The sequence below is a fragment of the Erinaceus europaeus genome, chromosome 11, assembly GCF_950295315.1.
Source record: "Erinaceus europaeus chromosome 11, mEriEur2.1, whole genome shotgun sequence".
In the NCBI taxonomy this organism is placed as follows: Eukaryota; Metazoa; Chordata; class Mammalia; order Eulipotyphla; family Erinaceidae; genus Erinaceus; species Erinaceus europaeus.
In genome coordinates, this window is record NC_080172.1 from 89,774,620 (window position 1) to 89,793,418 (window position 18,799).

General features: G+C 36.4%; 1 protein-coding gene across 2 annotated transcripts in view; it reads right to left on the reverse strand.

The window, feature by feature from the left end:
* Positions 1-18,799, reverse strand: part of VAV3 (vav guanine nucleotide exchange factor 3) — a 351,109-nt gene that overhangs the window by 186,233 nt on the left and 146,077 nt on the right. For both annotated transcript variants that reach the window (XM_060202170.1, XM_007528282.3), the window contains exons 4-9: positions 17,839-17,904; positions 9,814-9,922; positions 7,810-7,902; positions 6,645-6,713; positions 4,349-4,452; positions 670-769 (exon numbers count right to left, since the gene is read on the reverse strand). In XM_060202170.1, the coding sequence (XP_060058153.1) occupies positions 670-769; positions 4,349-4,452; positions 6,645-6,713; positions 7,810-7,902; positions 9,814-9,922; positions 17,839-17,904 (541 nt within the window). The remainder of the gene's footprint in view (positions 1-669; positions 770-4,348; positions 4,453-6,644; positions 6,714-7,809; positions 7,903-9,813; positions 9,923-17,838; positions 17,905-18,799) is intronic.

An 18,799-nucleotide genomic window follows, 5' to 3' on the forward strand; every position in this document is an offset into this window, starting at 1 on the left:
GGGAATTTTCAGTCAAAGTCAGGGCAAGACACATGGCACTCATTAATGATCTAACTTAGATTTTATTTCTTAAAAAAAATCTTCTATATGTCACTTATACTAAAATAATAGTTTAGTTTTACTGATGGAGTCCTGTCAGTTACTTAGCCTTTGTCACATACTACTTAACCTTATTGAATGTCTTCTTTATTATAGTCTATCTTCATATCATTTTTATATATGTTTTCCATTATCTTCATATATATATATGTATATATATAAATGTATATATATATATATATATTATCTCACATATACCCTACTCATCCTGCACTTTTCTGCCCAAAGAACCCTCAGCAAATTACTCATTATCTCCCTAAACCTCAGGATTTTCAACAATAAGATAAAATTAATTATTGAACTTACAGAGGTATGAATACCCAATGAGATAATATATATATACACATATATGTATAACACAAGATCATACATTCTAGATTTTACTACTGCTATTGTTAATATGTTATTAAATATTTAAAAGCTAGCTATTAAAACATTATAAAACTGACAAGTATCCATGTTTAAAATATATGAAGAAATGTATTGATGCAAAATTACAGAAAATAATACACTGGTTGTATATCTGTTTTGCTTTATGTGTAAGTGAGCACACAGAAAATAAATAGGTACCTCTAATTTCAGTTTGACATCTTCTTTTGTCTTAGAAATGTAGTCTAAACTAGAGATGGCAGACTCCACTCCACTGCAATATTGCCCATAAATAACCAACCTGAAAAAAATATGTAAAACAAAAAGAAAAAGCTAGAATGGAGAAGAGGAATGTTCAGCTATTTAAAACCAGTTAGCAGAATGAGCTGGAGCTCAGCCAGTACAGTATTTGCCTTACTTTGCAGTAGGGACCAGATTCAAGTCCTAGTACCACACGGAAACACCATGGTATTTGGAGAAGTTCCATAAGTGGTGGGTGAAAGAAACAATGCTGTGATTTCTCCCCCTCTCTTTGTCTCTCTATTTCTGAAGAAAGGAAGCACATCAAGCTTTCACTCCTAAGGTATTAAAGGTCCCAGGATCAATCCCTGACACTATCAAAGGACAGAGCTGAGCAGTGCTTTGGTTACTTTCTGTGTTAATTTCTTATGAAAATAAGCAAATCTTTTGTCTTAAGTTTATTTAAACCCATGAAATAAAATGGGGGGGGAGTTGGCAAAGAGCAGCAGAATCTTGCATGCATAAGGACTTAAATCATTCTAAAATAAAATTAATGAATAAAAAATTCCCATATAGGGATATTCAAAGCAAACTGCACTCATCTTGTACCTCTCTAGGTGATTATACACATATTACTCACAAACTCTCTCAACTTCAGTTTTATCATATTTTAAACCCCAACTGCCAAGGAATTAGTGCTACTAATATTTTTGTTATTAAGAAATTTTATTTTTATTTATTGTGTATGAGAGATGACAGATAGACAGACTGACAGATAAATAGACAGATAGATTAGATAGATAGGTAGATAGATAGATAGATAGATAGATAGATAGATAGATAGATAGATAATGAAAGCATATAAAAGAGAGAGTGAGTGAGCTGGAGGAGTGGGGAGAAGACTGACATCAGAGCACTATTCAGATCTGATGCCTGGGATTGATTTCTGCTTTGGAAGTGTCTTCAGAGAGTTGAGTCTAGCAGCAAAGAAAATAAAACCAAGAATAAGTCAATAGGACTATTATCAAACTAAAAAACTTCTGCACACTGCACAGCAAAAGGAACCACTACCAAAACAAAAAGACCCTTCTGAATGAGAAAAGACTTACATGTTACACATCAAAGAAATAATAATCAAAATTTGTAGAGCTCACAAAACTCAGAAAACAAGAAAGAACTATGATGAGCAGATTTTTCACCAAAGGAGGAATTCTTTGATCAATATTCATAAACAAAGTGCTAGAAGCCATTGATTATCAGAAAAAAAACTGCATATCAATGTAAGGGGGCTAATTAAATATATATATATATATATATATATATATATATATATATATATATATATATTCATCACTGAAGTACTTCAATCCCTTCAGTTCCAGATTCAATCTCTGACACCACCATAAGTGACAGTTGAGCAGTACTCTAGCTTAAAAAAACAAAACTATCTCACACCTGTAAGCACTGATACTTTAAAAAGAATGGAAACAACAAGTGTAAGGACAAAGCAAAGACTAAAGAGGGAGAGAGGAAAAAAAGGGAGAGAGAGAGAGAGAGAGAGAGATGGCCCTATTACTCTGTTGGTGGGAATGTAAATTAGTCCAGCTGCTATGGAAAACAGTCTACAGATTCTTCAAAATATTGAACATAGACCTACCATATGATGCAGCGATTACTCTCCTATATATCCAAATCACCCAAAAACACATATCTGGTGAGATCTATACATATCTATGTTTACGGTAACAATATCTGAAATAGTCCAAATTTGGAAACAATCCAAAAGCCCAACAAGCCCAACAACAGATGAGAGGTAAGGAAGCTATGATATACATACAATGATATACACATTCAGCTTTAAACAATGACAAAATTTTCTATTTTGTTACAACTTGTATGGAAATTGAAGGATTCATGTTAAGTGAGATAAGCCAAAAGGAGGACAAATATGGAATAATCTCATTTATAGAAGGCATTTATGAAACAAAGAAAGGTTTTATGCCCGAGGCTCCAAAGTCCCAGGTTCAATCCCCTGCACCACCATAAGCCAGAGCTGAGCAGTGCTCTGGTTAAAAAGAAGGAGGAGGAGGAGGAGGAGGAGGAGGAGGAGGAGGAGGAGGAGGAGGAGGAGGAGGAGGAGGGGGGGAAGGGAAAGAGGAAGGAGGAGGAGAAGGAGAAGGAGGAGGAGGAGGAGGAGGAGGAGGGGAAGGGGAAGAAGGAAGGAGGAGGAGGAGAAGGAGAAGGAGAAGGAGAAGGAGAAGAAGAAGAAGAAGAAGAAGAAGAAGAAGAAGAAAGAAGAAGGAGGAGGAGGAGGAGGAGGAGGAGAAAGAAGAAGGAGAAGGAGAAGAAGAAGGAAGGAGGAGAAGGAGAAGGAGAAGGAGGAGAAGAAGAAGAAGAAGAAGAAGAAGAAGAAGAAGAAGAAGAAGAAGAAGAAGAAGAAGAAGAAGAAGAAGAAGAAGAAGAAGAAAAGGAAAAGGAAAAAAAGAAACAAAGGGGAAAAAGAAACAAAGAAAGGGAAGATACAAGGTAAAACTAAATTAGTTACGATATATTGCAGCAGATCAAAGAACTTATAGGGGGTAGGAAATGCTAAAGAGGTGGGAGGGCAGGCGCTAGAGCACTCTGTTAAGCACACCTTGTACAAAGTGCAAGGACCCGCTCAAGTATCCCAGCTTAAGCACCTGTTCCTCACCTAAAGGGGGTAGAGGGGGTTCCTCACAAGAAGTAAAGCAGGTATGTAGTTTTCCATCTTTCTCTCTCCCTCTCTATCTCCCCTCCTGTCTCAATTTCTCTCTGTCCTATCCAATTAAAAAAAAAAAAACTGGCTTCCAGGAGTAGTGAATTCACAATGCCAGGCACCAAGACCAAGTGGTAACCCTGGAGTGAGAAAAAAAAAAGGGAGAGAGATGGTAGGTTCCCAGTGTCCTGTTGTGGAGGACATAGTATGCTTACTGTTATCACTGAGAGATGCGAAGTTGTATTCCTGAAACAATAGTCTTGTAAATCAACATTCAGACAGAATGATCTAATTTTAATAAGTATTAGAATGGGAAAAGGATATAGGTGCCAGTAAGCCAACTTGCAACATTTACAGATGGAGACAATGAGACTGAGAGTTAAAAGTTAAAATAATTCCCCAAAGATTTTAGAACCTATGACTAGAAATCTGTCTATAAAGTAATTATAAGGTGAACCTTCTGATATACAAAGAAAAATCTGAACACTGGAGTCAGTGGGTCTTCCTTTTTTTTTTTTTCCTTTTTTAAAAATTTCTATATTTTGGGATTAATGGTTTACAGGTGACAGTAAATTACAATAGTTTGCACATGAGTAACAGTTCTCAGTTTTTCCACATAACAACCCCCACTAGGTACTCCTCTGCCATCATGTTCCAGGACTTGAACCCCGCCCCCCAACCCAACGTCCTTTGGTACAATATTAGGGTCTTTCTTGTTTTTGTTTTTCTCTTTTGATTAATGTGCAGAACTCAAACTACCATTCTGAAATTAACTGTCCCTTGTTCTAAATACTGCACAGGTAGTCTGTAAAGAACAGTAGTGACAACTACTTACAAGAATTTTAATATTAACCCTCAGTATAATTATAAACCAGTGGCCAAGAATAGTAAAATTTAATTTACCTTTCCTTGTAGTTAATGAAAACTTGATACAAGTTCTGGTCATTTTTATTTACAATTGAATCATGAATCTCTTGCATTAAATTCCGATGAACTTTTACAAGTTCCTTAAGAAAGAAAGCATGTCAAAGTAAATTAGGAATCAAAACAAGACAATCAAAACCAAAATCAGAATCCTTACTAAGTATGCTGAGTGTTCTCAATATAAAAACCTTCTATTAATAGAAAATAGGAAAAAGAGGGAGAGGGAAAGAAGACAGGAAGAAAAACAAAAAGGGGAAGTGGAGAAAAGAGAAGGAAAGAGAGAAGGGAACTGAGTAAAACAGTTTGTGTGCAGAGCAAACAGCAGTTTCATATCCAAATATAAATGCTAGCCAGTCTCCGGTTATTAAGTCAATCCATCCCTAGTATAAAAATGTGTACAACTAATTTTCATTTTATATACCTGTTAATTTTCTAAATGAAACTGTCCAAGTACAAAATGTTTTATTGACAGTAATGATTCATATCCTTGGGACACAAAAATGTTGATTTGTACTTTGGTCAATTAGTGGTGCCCTGATGGTAAATTAATAATAATCAGACTAACTTACTTGAAATCAGACAACTAATGGTATAAATAAGGAGCAAAAATTTGCACTAGACATTTACTAGAGTGACTCCAAAGCCAGGATTTCACATTTTATTTTTCCTGATAAGCAAGTAATTTTCAGTCAGTCAATAAGTGCATATCACAGGCAACAAATGAACCAATTTGAATCAAGGTGCCAATTCTTCTATTATCTCTGCCAGTGTACTTTGAAGTGTACATTGACCTCACAGCATGCCCTTTCCTTAGTTAGCAGAAATGAAATGCGAATGTACTGGTTCTGTCATTTTTTTTAAGAAGTATGGAAAATCTTCAAGAATAAAAACTATTAAATGTGTCTTAAGTTAGAGTGATTGTATTTAGCTGCTTCAAGATCCTTATCTTCTTACAATATTCAGTTTGTATTATGTTAAATGTTCATCTGATATTGTGATCTTTTTCTTCCTACTATGTAACAAATCAATAGGAATGTCTTCGTGTGCCCAAAATCAAGGACAACGTGTCACAGTTAACAGACTAATATGCTTTTAACACCGAACAAACCTGAATCAAAATATAAGGGGTTTTTTTCATGTGACACAAACAAACTTGTGTGAAAAAGTCTACAATGTTTGTATGTCACTCTGCGTAAAATATATGTGCGTGTGTATACACATTTGTGTGTCAAGCCTCTATGTAGTGTGTAACAATAAAATATGTAATATGCACACATGTATGTAGATGTTTTATGTATATGTGTGATATATATATTGGGCCAGAATACAGCATAATGGCTATGCAAAAGACTTTCATGACTGATGTTCAAAGGTCTCAGATTCAATTCCTGGCACTACCATAAACCACAGCTGAGCAACATTCTAGTCTCTCTACATCTTTCTTTTTTTCATCATTTTTTATAATATTTATTATATTTATTAAAATATAATAAATATTTTTTAAAACAAGATATATATATTAAAACTAAAGCTAGTTCTCGAGTTCTAAGAGTTTGATCTTTCCTGACATGGACTCATTTGGCATAGCACCTGGATCACTTCTGTGCTTCTCAGTAATTTTTTACCTTTGAATTTTTATTTTGTAAATTTATATTTGATAAGATAATTGTAGGGTGCATGGACACTCAAAATATTTACAAGAATATAAAGAAAAGTATCTTATTGTCAAAACTAACAGCTAAATCGTAAGTAGTGTTTTTCAAAAATGAGAGTTAAGATAGATATAAATGGAAGCAGAAAGCATTGAAGATAAGTCACCAAGGAAACTGAGGAGGAGAAATGCATTCAGGACAGTGTCAGTAGGTTGGCCTTCAGGGCTGGAAGAGGAGTAGAACAAGAAAAGAAAGGAAGACAGGAAGAGAGAAGAGAGAAGGAATAAAAAGGGACTCTCATGAGACAGAGTAACAACAAGAATCACTTAATTGGGACTACAGCTTCATGACAAGGAATATAGCATAATGCAAGACAAGACTCCGACTTAATCCGCTTAAGCTCTCCATGCATTTTGAGTGGTTTCTGATTGAAGACATGATATATCAGTTATTTCCAGGAAACAAGGAAATAAGAACTCATGAGGCAAAAATAGTTTAGATACTAAAAAAAGAGAAAAAAACAGAGAAATGTTTAAAAAAAAAAAGATCTGGAACCAAAAAGAATTTTATATGAGGATTTTATATAAATACATCATAATTTTAGCCAACACAATTTTACTTACAGGAATGTTAATGAATACTGAGTCGAATTCTGCTGCAGTCAGAAATCTTTTTAGTGGTGCCATGAAATACTACCAGAATAGAAAATAGAAGTAATGAGCAAGTCTGACTTATGCTGAACTACATAAAAGTTTTTGTCAACATACAACAAATACTGATTCAGATGCAATTATTTAGCAGTGATATGAACAACAAAAACAGAAAACAATTCTATATATTAAAGATGTTATATTTGAACAAAAACTAAAAGATGTAAATGCAAGTTAGCTCCTTTAGTGTATAAAACTTTAGAAAACAAATGCTTTCAAAGGTAATAATAACAAAAGAACTGCATTGTTGAAGCTGGGGGAAAAGAGGCAACATTTTGGAGATATATTTGAGGACTGATATAAAACATACATAAAATACTTTGTGAAAATTCTAAATTTCTGAGGTCAACACTCAACAATATCACCATCTGTCAACTCATTTATTGCAATATCTTTCTTTCTTTGCAGTTTCTACCTTGTATGACAGGAATCTGAGGGAGCTGTTAAAAACTTTTATCCTGTCACTTCTACTCAAAATGCTCTAAATTTCCTCGAGATGTTTCTATGTTACCTCATTCTCTGTTTTTACTACCTTCCTCTCTTTGCTCATTCTATTTCATCTACCCAAATCACTTTTCTTGAAACCTGCTGAACATTGTCCCATCAGAGGCCGTTCCCCCCCCCCCCAAAAAAAAAGAATGGTCATATCTAGAATACTTGAGCAGCTTGGTGCTTCGATTTTCTGCTTAAATATGATCTTTCATATAAGTCTTCTACTACTACTCCACATAAAATAATAGTAAGCCTTCTCCATCACTCTCTATTCCCTTCCTCATTATTTCAGAAAACTTACTACTTCCTGGCATACTTGTTTATATTATAAATCTTCCCTGAGAAAATCATGAAAAACCAATTTCATATTGTTTACTGCTATATACTCAGCCCGTAGAATAGTGCCATTCAGATACCAGTAAATCAAGAAACAGCTGTAGAATAAATCAATATTTTGAGATATTTTAACACAAAATCCTAATAAAATTAGAGTATTTGTGAATTCTCACAAACAGAGGAGAAACATTAAACTTAATATATTAATTATCTTAGTATTTGGACATCAAGAAAATGCCTAATCACTTACTTTTTCTATTGACTCCAAGGTCTCTGTATATTTTTCTTCTGTCTGCTTAATTTCTGCTAAGCAACAACTTCGTATGTCATTTTCTGGACATTTCTGCAAATGCAGTTATCAGATGAAAATTATTTTTATCAAATTTGCATATTTTACATGGTAGTAGAAATAAAAAAATACCGTTGATTCTTATGCTTTCCATTCCACAAACCATTAACTAAAAGATATATTTAACTGTATAGATTAAGTACATGTTAATAAAAACATTAAATAACATAAAAGATTATTAAAAATAAGCTTCTGAACATAGATACTCTTTAAATTACCCCCCTTATAGTATAAATGCTACTGTATCTGAGAACAACACACATGATAAAATATAGTTTCCACAGTGTACAGTATGCTTAACAATTGCCCTAGAAGGACCTGGAAAATGAATGAAAGAACATTTTAAAATCAAAAGAGATTTTAAGAGTTAAAACCTTGGGTTTTTACCTCTCTTATTAAGTACTAAAAACTTTTTAGATATTTATTTGATTTCCCTTTTGTTGCACTTAAAACTGAAAATAATAGATTATAGAAGGAAGATCAAAGGTTTGGGGATGAAATAGAGTTGAGGTCAAGCACCAGTTTTTACCCTACTGCACAGTGAACAAATTACCTAATTTCTCTGTGCAATTAGAAAAGTCAGTTTTTCTCATCTATAAAATAAAAAGAATCACAGCATCAATCCAAAGGAACTGTAAATAAGATAGTCCATGGAAAGCACTTACCATACTGCAGAGTAGACCATATGACCTCTATTCATTTAAGTTACTATGGCTATGTTTTAAAACTTTTATTTATAAAAAGGAAACACTGACAAAAACCATAGGATAAGAGGTTTTTTTCCACACAATTTCCACCACCAGAACTCGGTATCCCATCCCCTCCCCTGATAGCCCATGTAAACAACCCAGAGCCAACAACTGAGTGAAGTCTACCTTTGGAAGAGACACTGAGTAATTTGCTATCACCCCAAACAGTTGATAATTACAGTAGGTTCAGATGATAATCTGTCACCTATCGATACTCTTAAAATGCTGTCACAGGCAGCTTGTCAGCTCATGCAGTGAGTAAAGCACACATTCATTACATTTACTGAACACAGGCAGGGAAATTGTTTTTGTCCCACAGAAAGTACTGCCCCCATCTGGGGCACTGGGTAGCCCACCAGTCTTTTATAAAAGCCCAAAACTTACAGCACTAAGAAAAGTCACTGAAGTGCTGAAGGCACCTAAATTGCCATCCACCTGATAAAAATCTCTAGTATAAATGAGGCTATACTAATAAAAACCCACACAACTAGTTGTATTTTGAGTTCAATTTATAGATGAGAAAATAATTCAATTATTTCTCTCTGAATGCTCTAGACATTTGATGAGTAGCCAAAGCTTTGTGAGCTCACAGTGACTATGATTTATGAAACTAAGTTCATAAAATCATTAAAATGCTAGAGGCATAATAAAGCAACAGAAAAATACTTCATGTCAACACCTGACAAATTCAAAGAAATATTCTCTTACATGTTATCATACCTACATCAAACTTAACAAACATTGACTGGCTTTGTAAAAGATCTGCTATCACAATGATATAATTTCATGATTATATCATGTTATATTGAAATTGTGTTCTATCTGCAATTTCACCTTGAGAAATTCTGTTCTATTAGCACTCTGCTATTCTTCAACCAGGTGGGATGATACCTATTTCTCAGACTTGGTTGCCTACCAGTAAACTGAAGGATGAGGCCCAATATACCCTTTCATTTTTTAAGTATAAAATGCCACGTTTAGATGTCTCTATGCATTAATAAGTTCTCTTTATAGAATGACAGACTAGTAATGATAGAACAGGAAGTTATTCTAGTAGAAGTAACATAGATGATTATGTTAAGTAGCCTTTAAAGTAATTACTTTCCTAATAAAATTGTCAGAGTGAAGTGAAAAACAAGACAAGTATAAGTCCTACAGGTTGATGTGCTTCCTCTGCTTTCATTAAGTCTTCATAGACTTCACCACCTTCATCTTCTCCATACACACAGTCATAGAGACCTTCTTCATCTTCCACATGGGTTTCACTGAAATAAAAGGTACAGTATTAAAGTCGTTCTCTTCTCTCTCTCTCCTCTATCTCTCCCTCTCTTCCTTAATGAGAATGATACAGTGATGGATGGTGGACAGAGTGAGAATGAGAGCAGGGGCTGGGCAAATATCCCAGCTGGTAGTTTGTGAGGCTTACATGCCAGAGAGTCCTGGTTCAAATCCCAGTACCACCTATGCCAGAGTGATGGAGGCTATGCCTTCTCTTTTTCTCCCATGTGAAACTCTCTAATTAATCTGAAATGAGAGCAAAACTAAAATAATAATAATAATAATAGTAATAGTAATTGCCCTGTCATCCATGAAGTTCCAACTATTTTGTTCTAGTTGTTCTCTCATGTGGTATCAGGGATAGAGCCTTCAGCATATGCATTCTGCCCACTGAAGGACCTCCCAGATCTGCAAATGTCATTTTTTTATTAAACAGTAAATTCAAGTAAAGTTACATTCAAGCTATATAGTCTTCCAGTTTAAAAAAATAAGATCCATAGATGTAGTAAGTGAAAGTGGTAGAACATGTAGTGTCTTTCCTCTGCAGAACAAAACAAAACAATACACCTCAATCCACAAGTTTCTGCACAGCAAAAGAAAACCATCCCCAAAGAGATCCCTTACAGAATGAATGATCTTTACATGCTACACATAAGACAATAGCCAAAATATATAGAACTCACAAAACTCAACAGCAAACATAATAACCAAAATAAATGAAGAGCTCAGAAAATACAGCAACAAAAACAAAAATGGGGTGGTGGTGGCAGCACACCAGGTCAAGCTCACATGGTGTAAAGCACAAGGACCAGTGTAAGGATCCTAGTTCAAACCCCTGGTTCTCCACCTGCAGGGGGGTTGCTTCACAAGCTGTGAAGCAGGTCTATAGGTGTCCATCTTTCTCTCTCCCTCTCTGTCTTCCCCACCTCTCTAGTTTTCTCTCTGTCCTATCCAATAACACAACAACAGTGGCAATAATAACACTAACAACAAAAACAAGGACAAAAAGGGCAACAAAATGGGAAAAAATGACCTCCAGGAGCAGTGGATTTGTACTGCATACACTGAGTCCCAGCAATAACCCTGGAGGAAAAAAAATTCCATCCAAATATAGGGAGAAGATATTAACAGAATATTTATCAAAGAAGACATTCAAAAGGCCAACAGGCATTGAAAAGATGTTCTGAGTCCTTGATTGTCAGAGAAATGCAAATAAAGACAACAATAAGATACCACATCACTCCTATGAGACTACCATACATCAAAAGCAATAGCAACTAATGCTGGAGAGGTTGTGGAGAACTCTCAGAATACTAGAAATGGACCTGCCTATGACCCTGCAATTCCTCTCCTGAGGATATATCGAAACATACCCATCCAAAAAGATATGTATATACCTATTTTCATAGCAGCACAATTTTTCATAGCCAAAACCTGGAAGCAACCTAGGTGTCCAACAACAGAAGAGTGGCTGAGAAACTAGTGATACATATACAGGATGGAATACTACTCAGGTATTAAAAATGGTGATTTCACTATTTCCAGCCCATCTCAGATGGAGCGTGAAGGAATCATGTTAAGTGAGCTAAGCCTGAATGAGAAAGATGAATATAGGATGATCTCATTCATGGACAGAAGTTGAGAAACAAGAACAAAAAGGGAAGCACAAAGCAGAACTTGGACTGTTTGGTGTATTGTGAAGTGGCAGGGGGCCTTTCAGGTTCTGGTGCAAGATGTTGGAGGAACTAGGCTTAGGGTGAGAATGTTTTGCAGAACACTTACAAATTTACACATGTACCAACAACTGTATTTACTGTAAACCATTAATAAACCTAATTTAAAAAGAACAAAACAACAGAAACTAGTAGTGATAGCTAGTGTTCACTCTGTATTCTCTATGCACAGTAACATAAAAAAAAAGTTCACTCTGTATTAAACGTGTTGTCAGGTAAGCGTCTTTGCTAGTTCCATTTTAGAGATGATGAAGTTGAGGAAACAAAGGTCATTTAACTTGTCTAAGACAAAATATCTAATCCCAACCCGACCCAAGATTTAAAAGCCTATCTGCTTTATACTTTATTGCTTTTGACACTGGATCATACTGCCTCCTATTTTTCATACTTCATAGTCTGTTCCATCTACTGTATTAAAGGGTATAATGTGAAGAGGACAGGAGAATTAGGGAGGATCTAATATGTCATTTAAAAGCATATATTTCTGTAAGGTTACTATTGCCAATAAAATGCAGCAGTGATTTTTTTCCAGTAATAATTCTTATTAGTTCACATAGATGGTATCCACAAGGTTGCTGGAACCCAGATTCTGCTTTTATTTGTCTTACTTATTGTATCTGAGTTAGAAATTGTCCCAAAGTCCTAAGAAATTTAAAAAATAAGTTAAAAGAATCTTCTGGTCTCCTGGCAATGAATGGAAAGTGATTCTTACTTTTAAAGATTCCATGAGCATTATTCATTTACTGATAGATACACATCTTCCCTAAACCCTTCACTGACAACAGTATATCTATTCAAAGTGGAAACAGTTCCACCTATAGTATGTCCTACTATTACTCACATTTTTCTTTTTCAGCTCCAGACTTCTATAAGGAACCTCTCCTACTAACTAATAAAGAACTGAGATTAAACATTGAGATATATTTGAAAGAAGTACGATGTCTCTCTAAAAGAGGAAGTCAACCCCTTCAGTGTTGCCTGTCCTTAGTACCTCTCCATGGTCTTTGCAGACAGAATGCTATAAATTGATAAGAACAAAAAGAAAAAAATGCTTTCACTTTAAGTGTCAATCTGCAACTTAAAATATTTTATAAAGAACGTACAATCATACTGTGAGTTATGAAGGATCATCCTGAGATCATTTGACAGAAAGTAACTGATAATACTCAGTGGAAAAGAAAGTGGCTTATGGGAAAGTAAGGTGGGGGTTAACAGAAACTTCAGAGAATACTTCTCTGAGAAAAACTCATTCCAGGATTACATGTCTACCCATCTACCCATCTACCCATCCACCCACTTACCCACCTACCCACCCAATCAATAGATATTTACTAAGAACTTACTGAGCACCATACTTGTTGGTGCAAAGAACGCAGAGATCAAGACCAACTAGAATGAGAGACAAATAAAATTCTCTAAATACAGAAAACAGAATGAATGCAAAACAATGGAACAGAGGAAAGGGTAAGAATAACTTCAACTAATGAAGACACAAAGGGTATTACATCTGAACTGGATTTTGAATGGACTTCATCAATTTGGTTAATAAGTGTTACTAAATAAATACTATGTTCTAAGAATTATAATGTCAGGCAAGACAGATGATATTTCACACTTGGGAGTAACACACATCATAATGAAAAGAGGGGGAAAGTGTCAGGGTAAAAGCACAGAGGTAAAGCATCAGACTTTCAAGCCTTATGGCCTAGAGGCCACAGGTTCAATCACCATATGCCCGAGCTGAGCAGTACCCTAGTTCATCTACTCCTCTTCTCTTTCTGTCTCTAATAAAACGAATAAAATATTTTGAAAAACAAGAAGGAAATTATGCAGCTGTTAAAAATGATGAAGCCCTTCCAATGGGTGAGATGGGATACAGAACTCTGGTGATGGGAACTGTGTGGAATTGTGCCCCTCTTATCCTATGGTCTTGTGGACTATTATAAATCAATAAAAAAGAATGATGAAGTCATCTCCTTTGCCAGATGTTCAGAACTTGAAGATATCACAATGATTGAGGTAAGCCAGAAAAAGAACGATGAATACCAGATGATCTCACTCATAGGTGGAACTTAAGAAGCAAGGACAGTAAGAGAAAACATAAGATGAAACTTGAACTGGGTGTGGCTTATTGCATCAAAGAAAAGCACTCTGGGAAAGGATGTAAAAGGATAGGACGGAAAGGTGGTGGGTTATTGGTGTAGGATAGGGGAAAAGGACCTAGATTTGAGGAGTAGCCTCTTGCAGACCCCCCAGACACATTTCTTGGAGAAATGAGAGATTGTACCTATGTATCAACAACTTTAAACTGCTACTACCCACCCTTCAAATAAAATAGAAAAAAGAGTATTCCAGAAAAAGACACTTCCAGGTGTAAAATTAGAGATTCCAGAGTATACAGAGCACAGAAGAGTGAGGAGCAGATCTCACTCATTATGACCAAGTAAGTCCCAGAGTGAAGATCTGAAAGCAAACTCTGAAGGACCTTGCACTTCGTGAAGTGAACCTCACCAAGGAACCAAAAAGACAACAGAAGACTTATGTTGGGATAGTCTGGGGAGAACACAAAGACATGCAAGGAGATTAGCAAACCAAGATGGGAAATGTGATGGGTGAGAGATGTGTAGAGTCAGAACTAGAGTGAAAGCAGATGTGAAGAGAAATAGTGTCTTGGTAAACTATGTAAGACAGTGTCTCCAAAGACTAATCAGAACTAGGAAGTGAGGGGAAAGGTGTAAATGATGCCTCTCAGGGTTCTACTTGAGAAAACCGGGGAGATGGTGAGTTATACTAGCAGCCCCAGAAATTCCAACATATGGCTATAGGCAGGCAATTTGCCATGCAAGTTTGTCTGAGTTCTTTATATGACATAGCGAAGACTAAGGAGATCTAATGATCTCCAGAGGGTTCTGAGATAAGACACGAACAGATTCTACATCAGAAAGAATGGGCCCAGAAGGAAGACATAGTGTGAGATCCATTTCCCTAGAACTCCAAATCCCAGCTCTCTTGTTCCTTCTAAGTACTACCTTCTCATCGAAAAAGAATTTGCCTGTTGAATCTTGCTTTTGGATATGCCTCTTGAAAAAAGAAGCATATATTATAAATTCAGATCTTTTTTTCTCTAGGAATTAGAGGTGTGACACATGTCCATATGCATTTACACGTTGAATTTGGACCAGAATGGCTTGAGTCTTGCTATTCTATTCCATACTAAAGCTGATTTCCTTGCTCAAAGTTTGTCTACTAATTCAGCAACTAGCTTTCCACTGTTTAGGTCATCAATATGTGGACTTGTCTAATACTATACTCATAAAAGTAGGAGAAACAAGAGCACTATAAAGTTGAATCACTTCACAACTCTCTCTATCTCACCTCTTACCTGTTTCTCTCCTGCTAAACTGAGGGCTTTCCTGTTTGTCCTAGGAGTTTTCCCTGTGGATACACTCACCCACAAATATTACAGATATTATACAAATACATGGACTTACAGGAAATATAATAAAGCTAAGACTAAAAAGGTCAAGCTGGCTTAGCAACTTCAAAAGCAAATATGTACAGAAATAATGTGATATTTGGATCCCAACCAGCAGATAGAGAACTGAAGTCAACCATATCAGAGTAGTTAGCTCAGGATTCTAAGTTCTCTCCAGTTTCAGTAAGAAATGTATCCTCAGAATTTATCCTGGTATCAGCAGAGCAAGACTGGTGGTGGGGAGGAGTCTAAAAATTAATAGGTAAAAAAATATCATTGGTGGAACTTAAAAGGGAACTATCACATCAGCAGAAGTCATACTGTCATAATTTTTTATTATGTTACTAATAATTTAAGTGATATTCCAAAGATTAAAACCAATTCAGTGAAATAATTAGCAACAGTCTTGCTTAAAGTCTTTAAATTCCTGCAAATTTTATTTTATTTATTTATTTATTTATTTATTTATTTATTTTTGGTTTGCTTTAGTTATCCCTGGGTCTTCACTACTGTCCAAAATTTTTAGATAGAACTGGAGTGGGCAGGGGAGATACCACAACACCAGTGTGATAGCAGACAAGGGTTGGCTCAACATGGCTTCCAAAGAAAACAGGCATGCTCTCAGCTCAACAAGTCTGCCAGCCCAGAGACTCTTCTTAACGTATCTAAAATGGAAGACTTCAAGGCCCAGTCACATGCTACTTACTCTGGGCAGAGCCGCATGCCAACCCTGTAGCTCCTGATTGCTCTCTCCTCCTCTGTTTCTACTGGAGTTCTTAGAGAAGCAAATACGATTGTTCACTTCTGTAAGTGCAGTGATTCACACAACCCAATCTAAAATAAAAAGTGTTTGGGCTCAAGTCTATAGTTTGTAATTTCCTAGTGATAGAGCTTCCAGCAGCTTACTTAGCTTTTCAGGATTCTGTTTCCTCATTATTCAGTTACAATGATAATAACAACCTCATAGTACGGCAGTATTGCATGAAATAGTGCATATAGCATGATTTAGCACAGAACTTAAAGGAATCTTGTGGATGACTAGGTATCTCAGGCCTGATGCTAAATGTCTGGAAGCCTACAGATGCTTAATGCAGCTTTGGTTTATTTATTATAGAAACAAACAAACAAACAAACAAAAAAAAAAAACAAAGGCCACAGCAAGGTAAGGAACAGGTGGTGGCAATTTTAGAAAGGGCAGTCTGAAAGCCCTCTCCTTAGAGGAATATCAGAGAAAAGACCTGCGAATGGCATAGAGTCAGTCCTATGGGCTGAAGGAAAGCAAATGTGAAGGTCTTAAAGCATTAACAAGCCCCATCTGTTGGGTGTAGTAATATGCATAAATAAATGAACAGTTGACGTTCCACAGTATTTTAATCTCTCTTGAAGCATGATCTATTCCTTTTTTCTTAGCTTTTTAAATATTTATGTACTACTGGATAGAGAGAGAAATCAAAAGGGGAGGGAAACAGAGAGGGAGAAAGACAGAGAGACACCTGCAGCCCTGCTTCACCACTTTGAATCTTTTCCCCAGCAGGTGGGGGCCAAGGGCTTGAACCTGGGTCCTCGTGCACTGTAATGTGTGTGCTTAACCAGGTTAACTGCTTGGTCCCCTGTAGTCCTTCTACCCCCGCCCCTTTTATTTTATTATTACGTTTATTTGTTGAATGGTGAAAGCCAGAAATCAAGAGGGAAGTGGGCAATAGTGAGAGAGATATCTGTGACACTGCTTCATCATTTGCAAAGCTTTCCCCCTGCAGGTGGGGACCAAGGGCTTGAATCCAGGCTTTGCACACTGTAACATATGTGCTCAACCAGGTGCACCAATATCCAGTCCCTCCCCCTTCCTCCCTCCTCCTCCCCCTCCATATATATATATATATATATATATATATATATATATATATATATATATATATCCCTTCCCTCACAATTTCTATCTGTCCCACTGAATAAAATAGAAGGGGGAAAAAAGGAAAAAAAAATGGCCATCATGAGTGGAGGACTTGTAGTGCTGGAACCAAGCCACAGTGATAACCCTGGAGGCGAAAAAGCAATAACGTATTTCTTATTCCTTGCAAACATGCCTGGTTTTGGTCATCAGTTTCTCGAGTGCTAAGAATTATATTTTATATTTACTTATAACTTGCACAAGTCACTCAATCAGCAGAAGATAACCAGTTGCAAGGAGCTCTGCTCTCTCCTATTAAATAGTAAACCCCAAACGGATTATCTGATCAGAATTAAGGCATCTAGTGAAACATTATCCCCCACCACCACCAAAACTATAGCCCAAACTTAGCTTCCTCTTATTGAATGTACAAAATAATCTCTCTTCTACAAGTAGAGTCATAAATTCAGTTTCTTTTTTACTGTTCCTCAATTGTCTAATTCCCATTCTCCACTACCTGTATAATGCCTTAGGGAAGTCTCCAAATTTCACTTGAGTGTAGAATTATTCTTTTCTTATCAAAACTGGGGGAGTGGCTCAGCTAGCAGGGCACAGGACTTTCATGCCTGATGTTCCAAGTATCACCCTGCATATGTCAGAGAGACGCTCTGGCTTCTCTCTTTCTCTTTTTCCATTATATCTCATGTCAATCTCTCATATGGAATATAAAAACAAATATTTTTTAAAAATCTACATCAGATGCAAAACTTGGTGGTGATTCAACTTTACTTAAAACATTCTACATACTCTATTAAATCCGGAAGGCCTTTGTAGATGTCTTCATCATCAATGCTTTCTTCTGTTGGGAAAGGCCTAGGAATAAAAAGGGGGAAAGAATAAATAATCAAAAGGTAGACAAAACATTTATCTCATACTAGATGTGTACGTTCTGCTGCCACCGTGGTTAGATCAGTCACAATGTCTAGCACGTCCGGGGTTTCTTCCACGGTGCCTCCTCATGCCTGCATCCCCCAGGGATGTTGGAGCAGCTGCTACCCGAATCATCTGTGGCAACTACACCAGTCACTGCAGTCACGTGAGTAGGTGCCATGCTGCTGTTCTCCTCTGATTTCCCACCAGACACATACCTGCAGGCTCTCCTCAGAGCATCCACTGCAGCAACCCCGTTCAAGAAGCTGCACCTGCACCTTCCCGTTCAGCACCCCCTCTACACACTGGCAGGATCTGACCTCACTGACAAATCACTTGGTAACATCATCCTTGCACCACCGTTAACGAAAATGATTATAAGAAAAAAATATAGCAGGCCCTATATGTCTGAGTACTGACTCTGATAATTTTCTACTCAGAGTTTACAATACTCAGGTTCCACTTTATGTTCTCACTTTATTTGGCAGATGAATCAGCAAGATCTCAGGGACAGCATGGTTTTTTTCTCTGTCCCTCACTCAAGGAAAATAACTGATATATCTCTTCATATATGTACTATATGTATCCTAGTTGCTGGTTTCTATCTTCATGTAAGCATGAAGCTACACAGGCACACTCACCATCACCAACAACTTTTTAATACAACACCAACATGATACCCTGTATTTACATATAACAAAATTGCAGTGTCAAAAATCATTTTCTTTCACATGCAACCAGCATATTTCATAAATATAAAAAAAAATTTCAATGGGGTTGGGTGGTGGCACACCTGGTTGGTTACACACGTTACCAAGCTCAAGAACCTGGGTGCAAG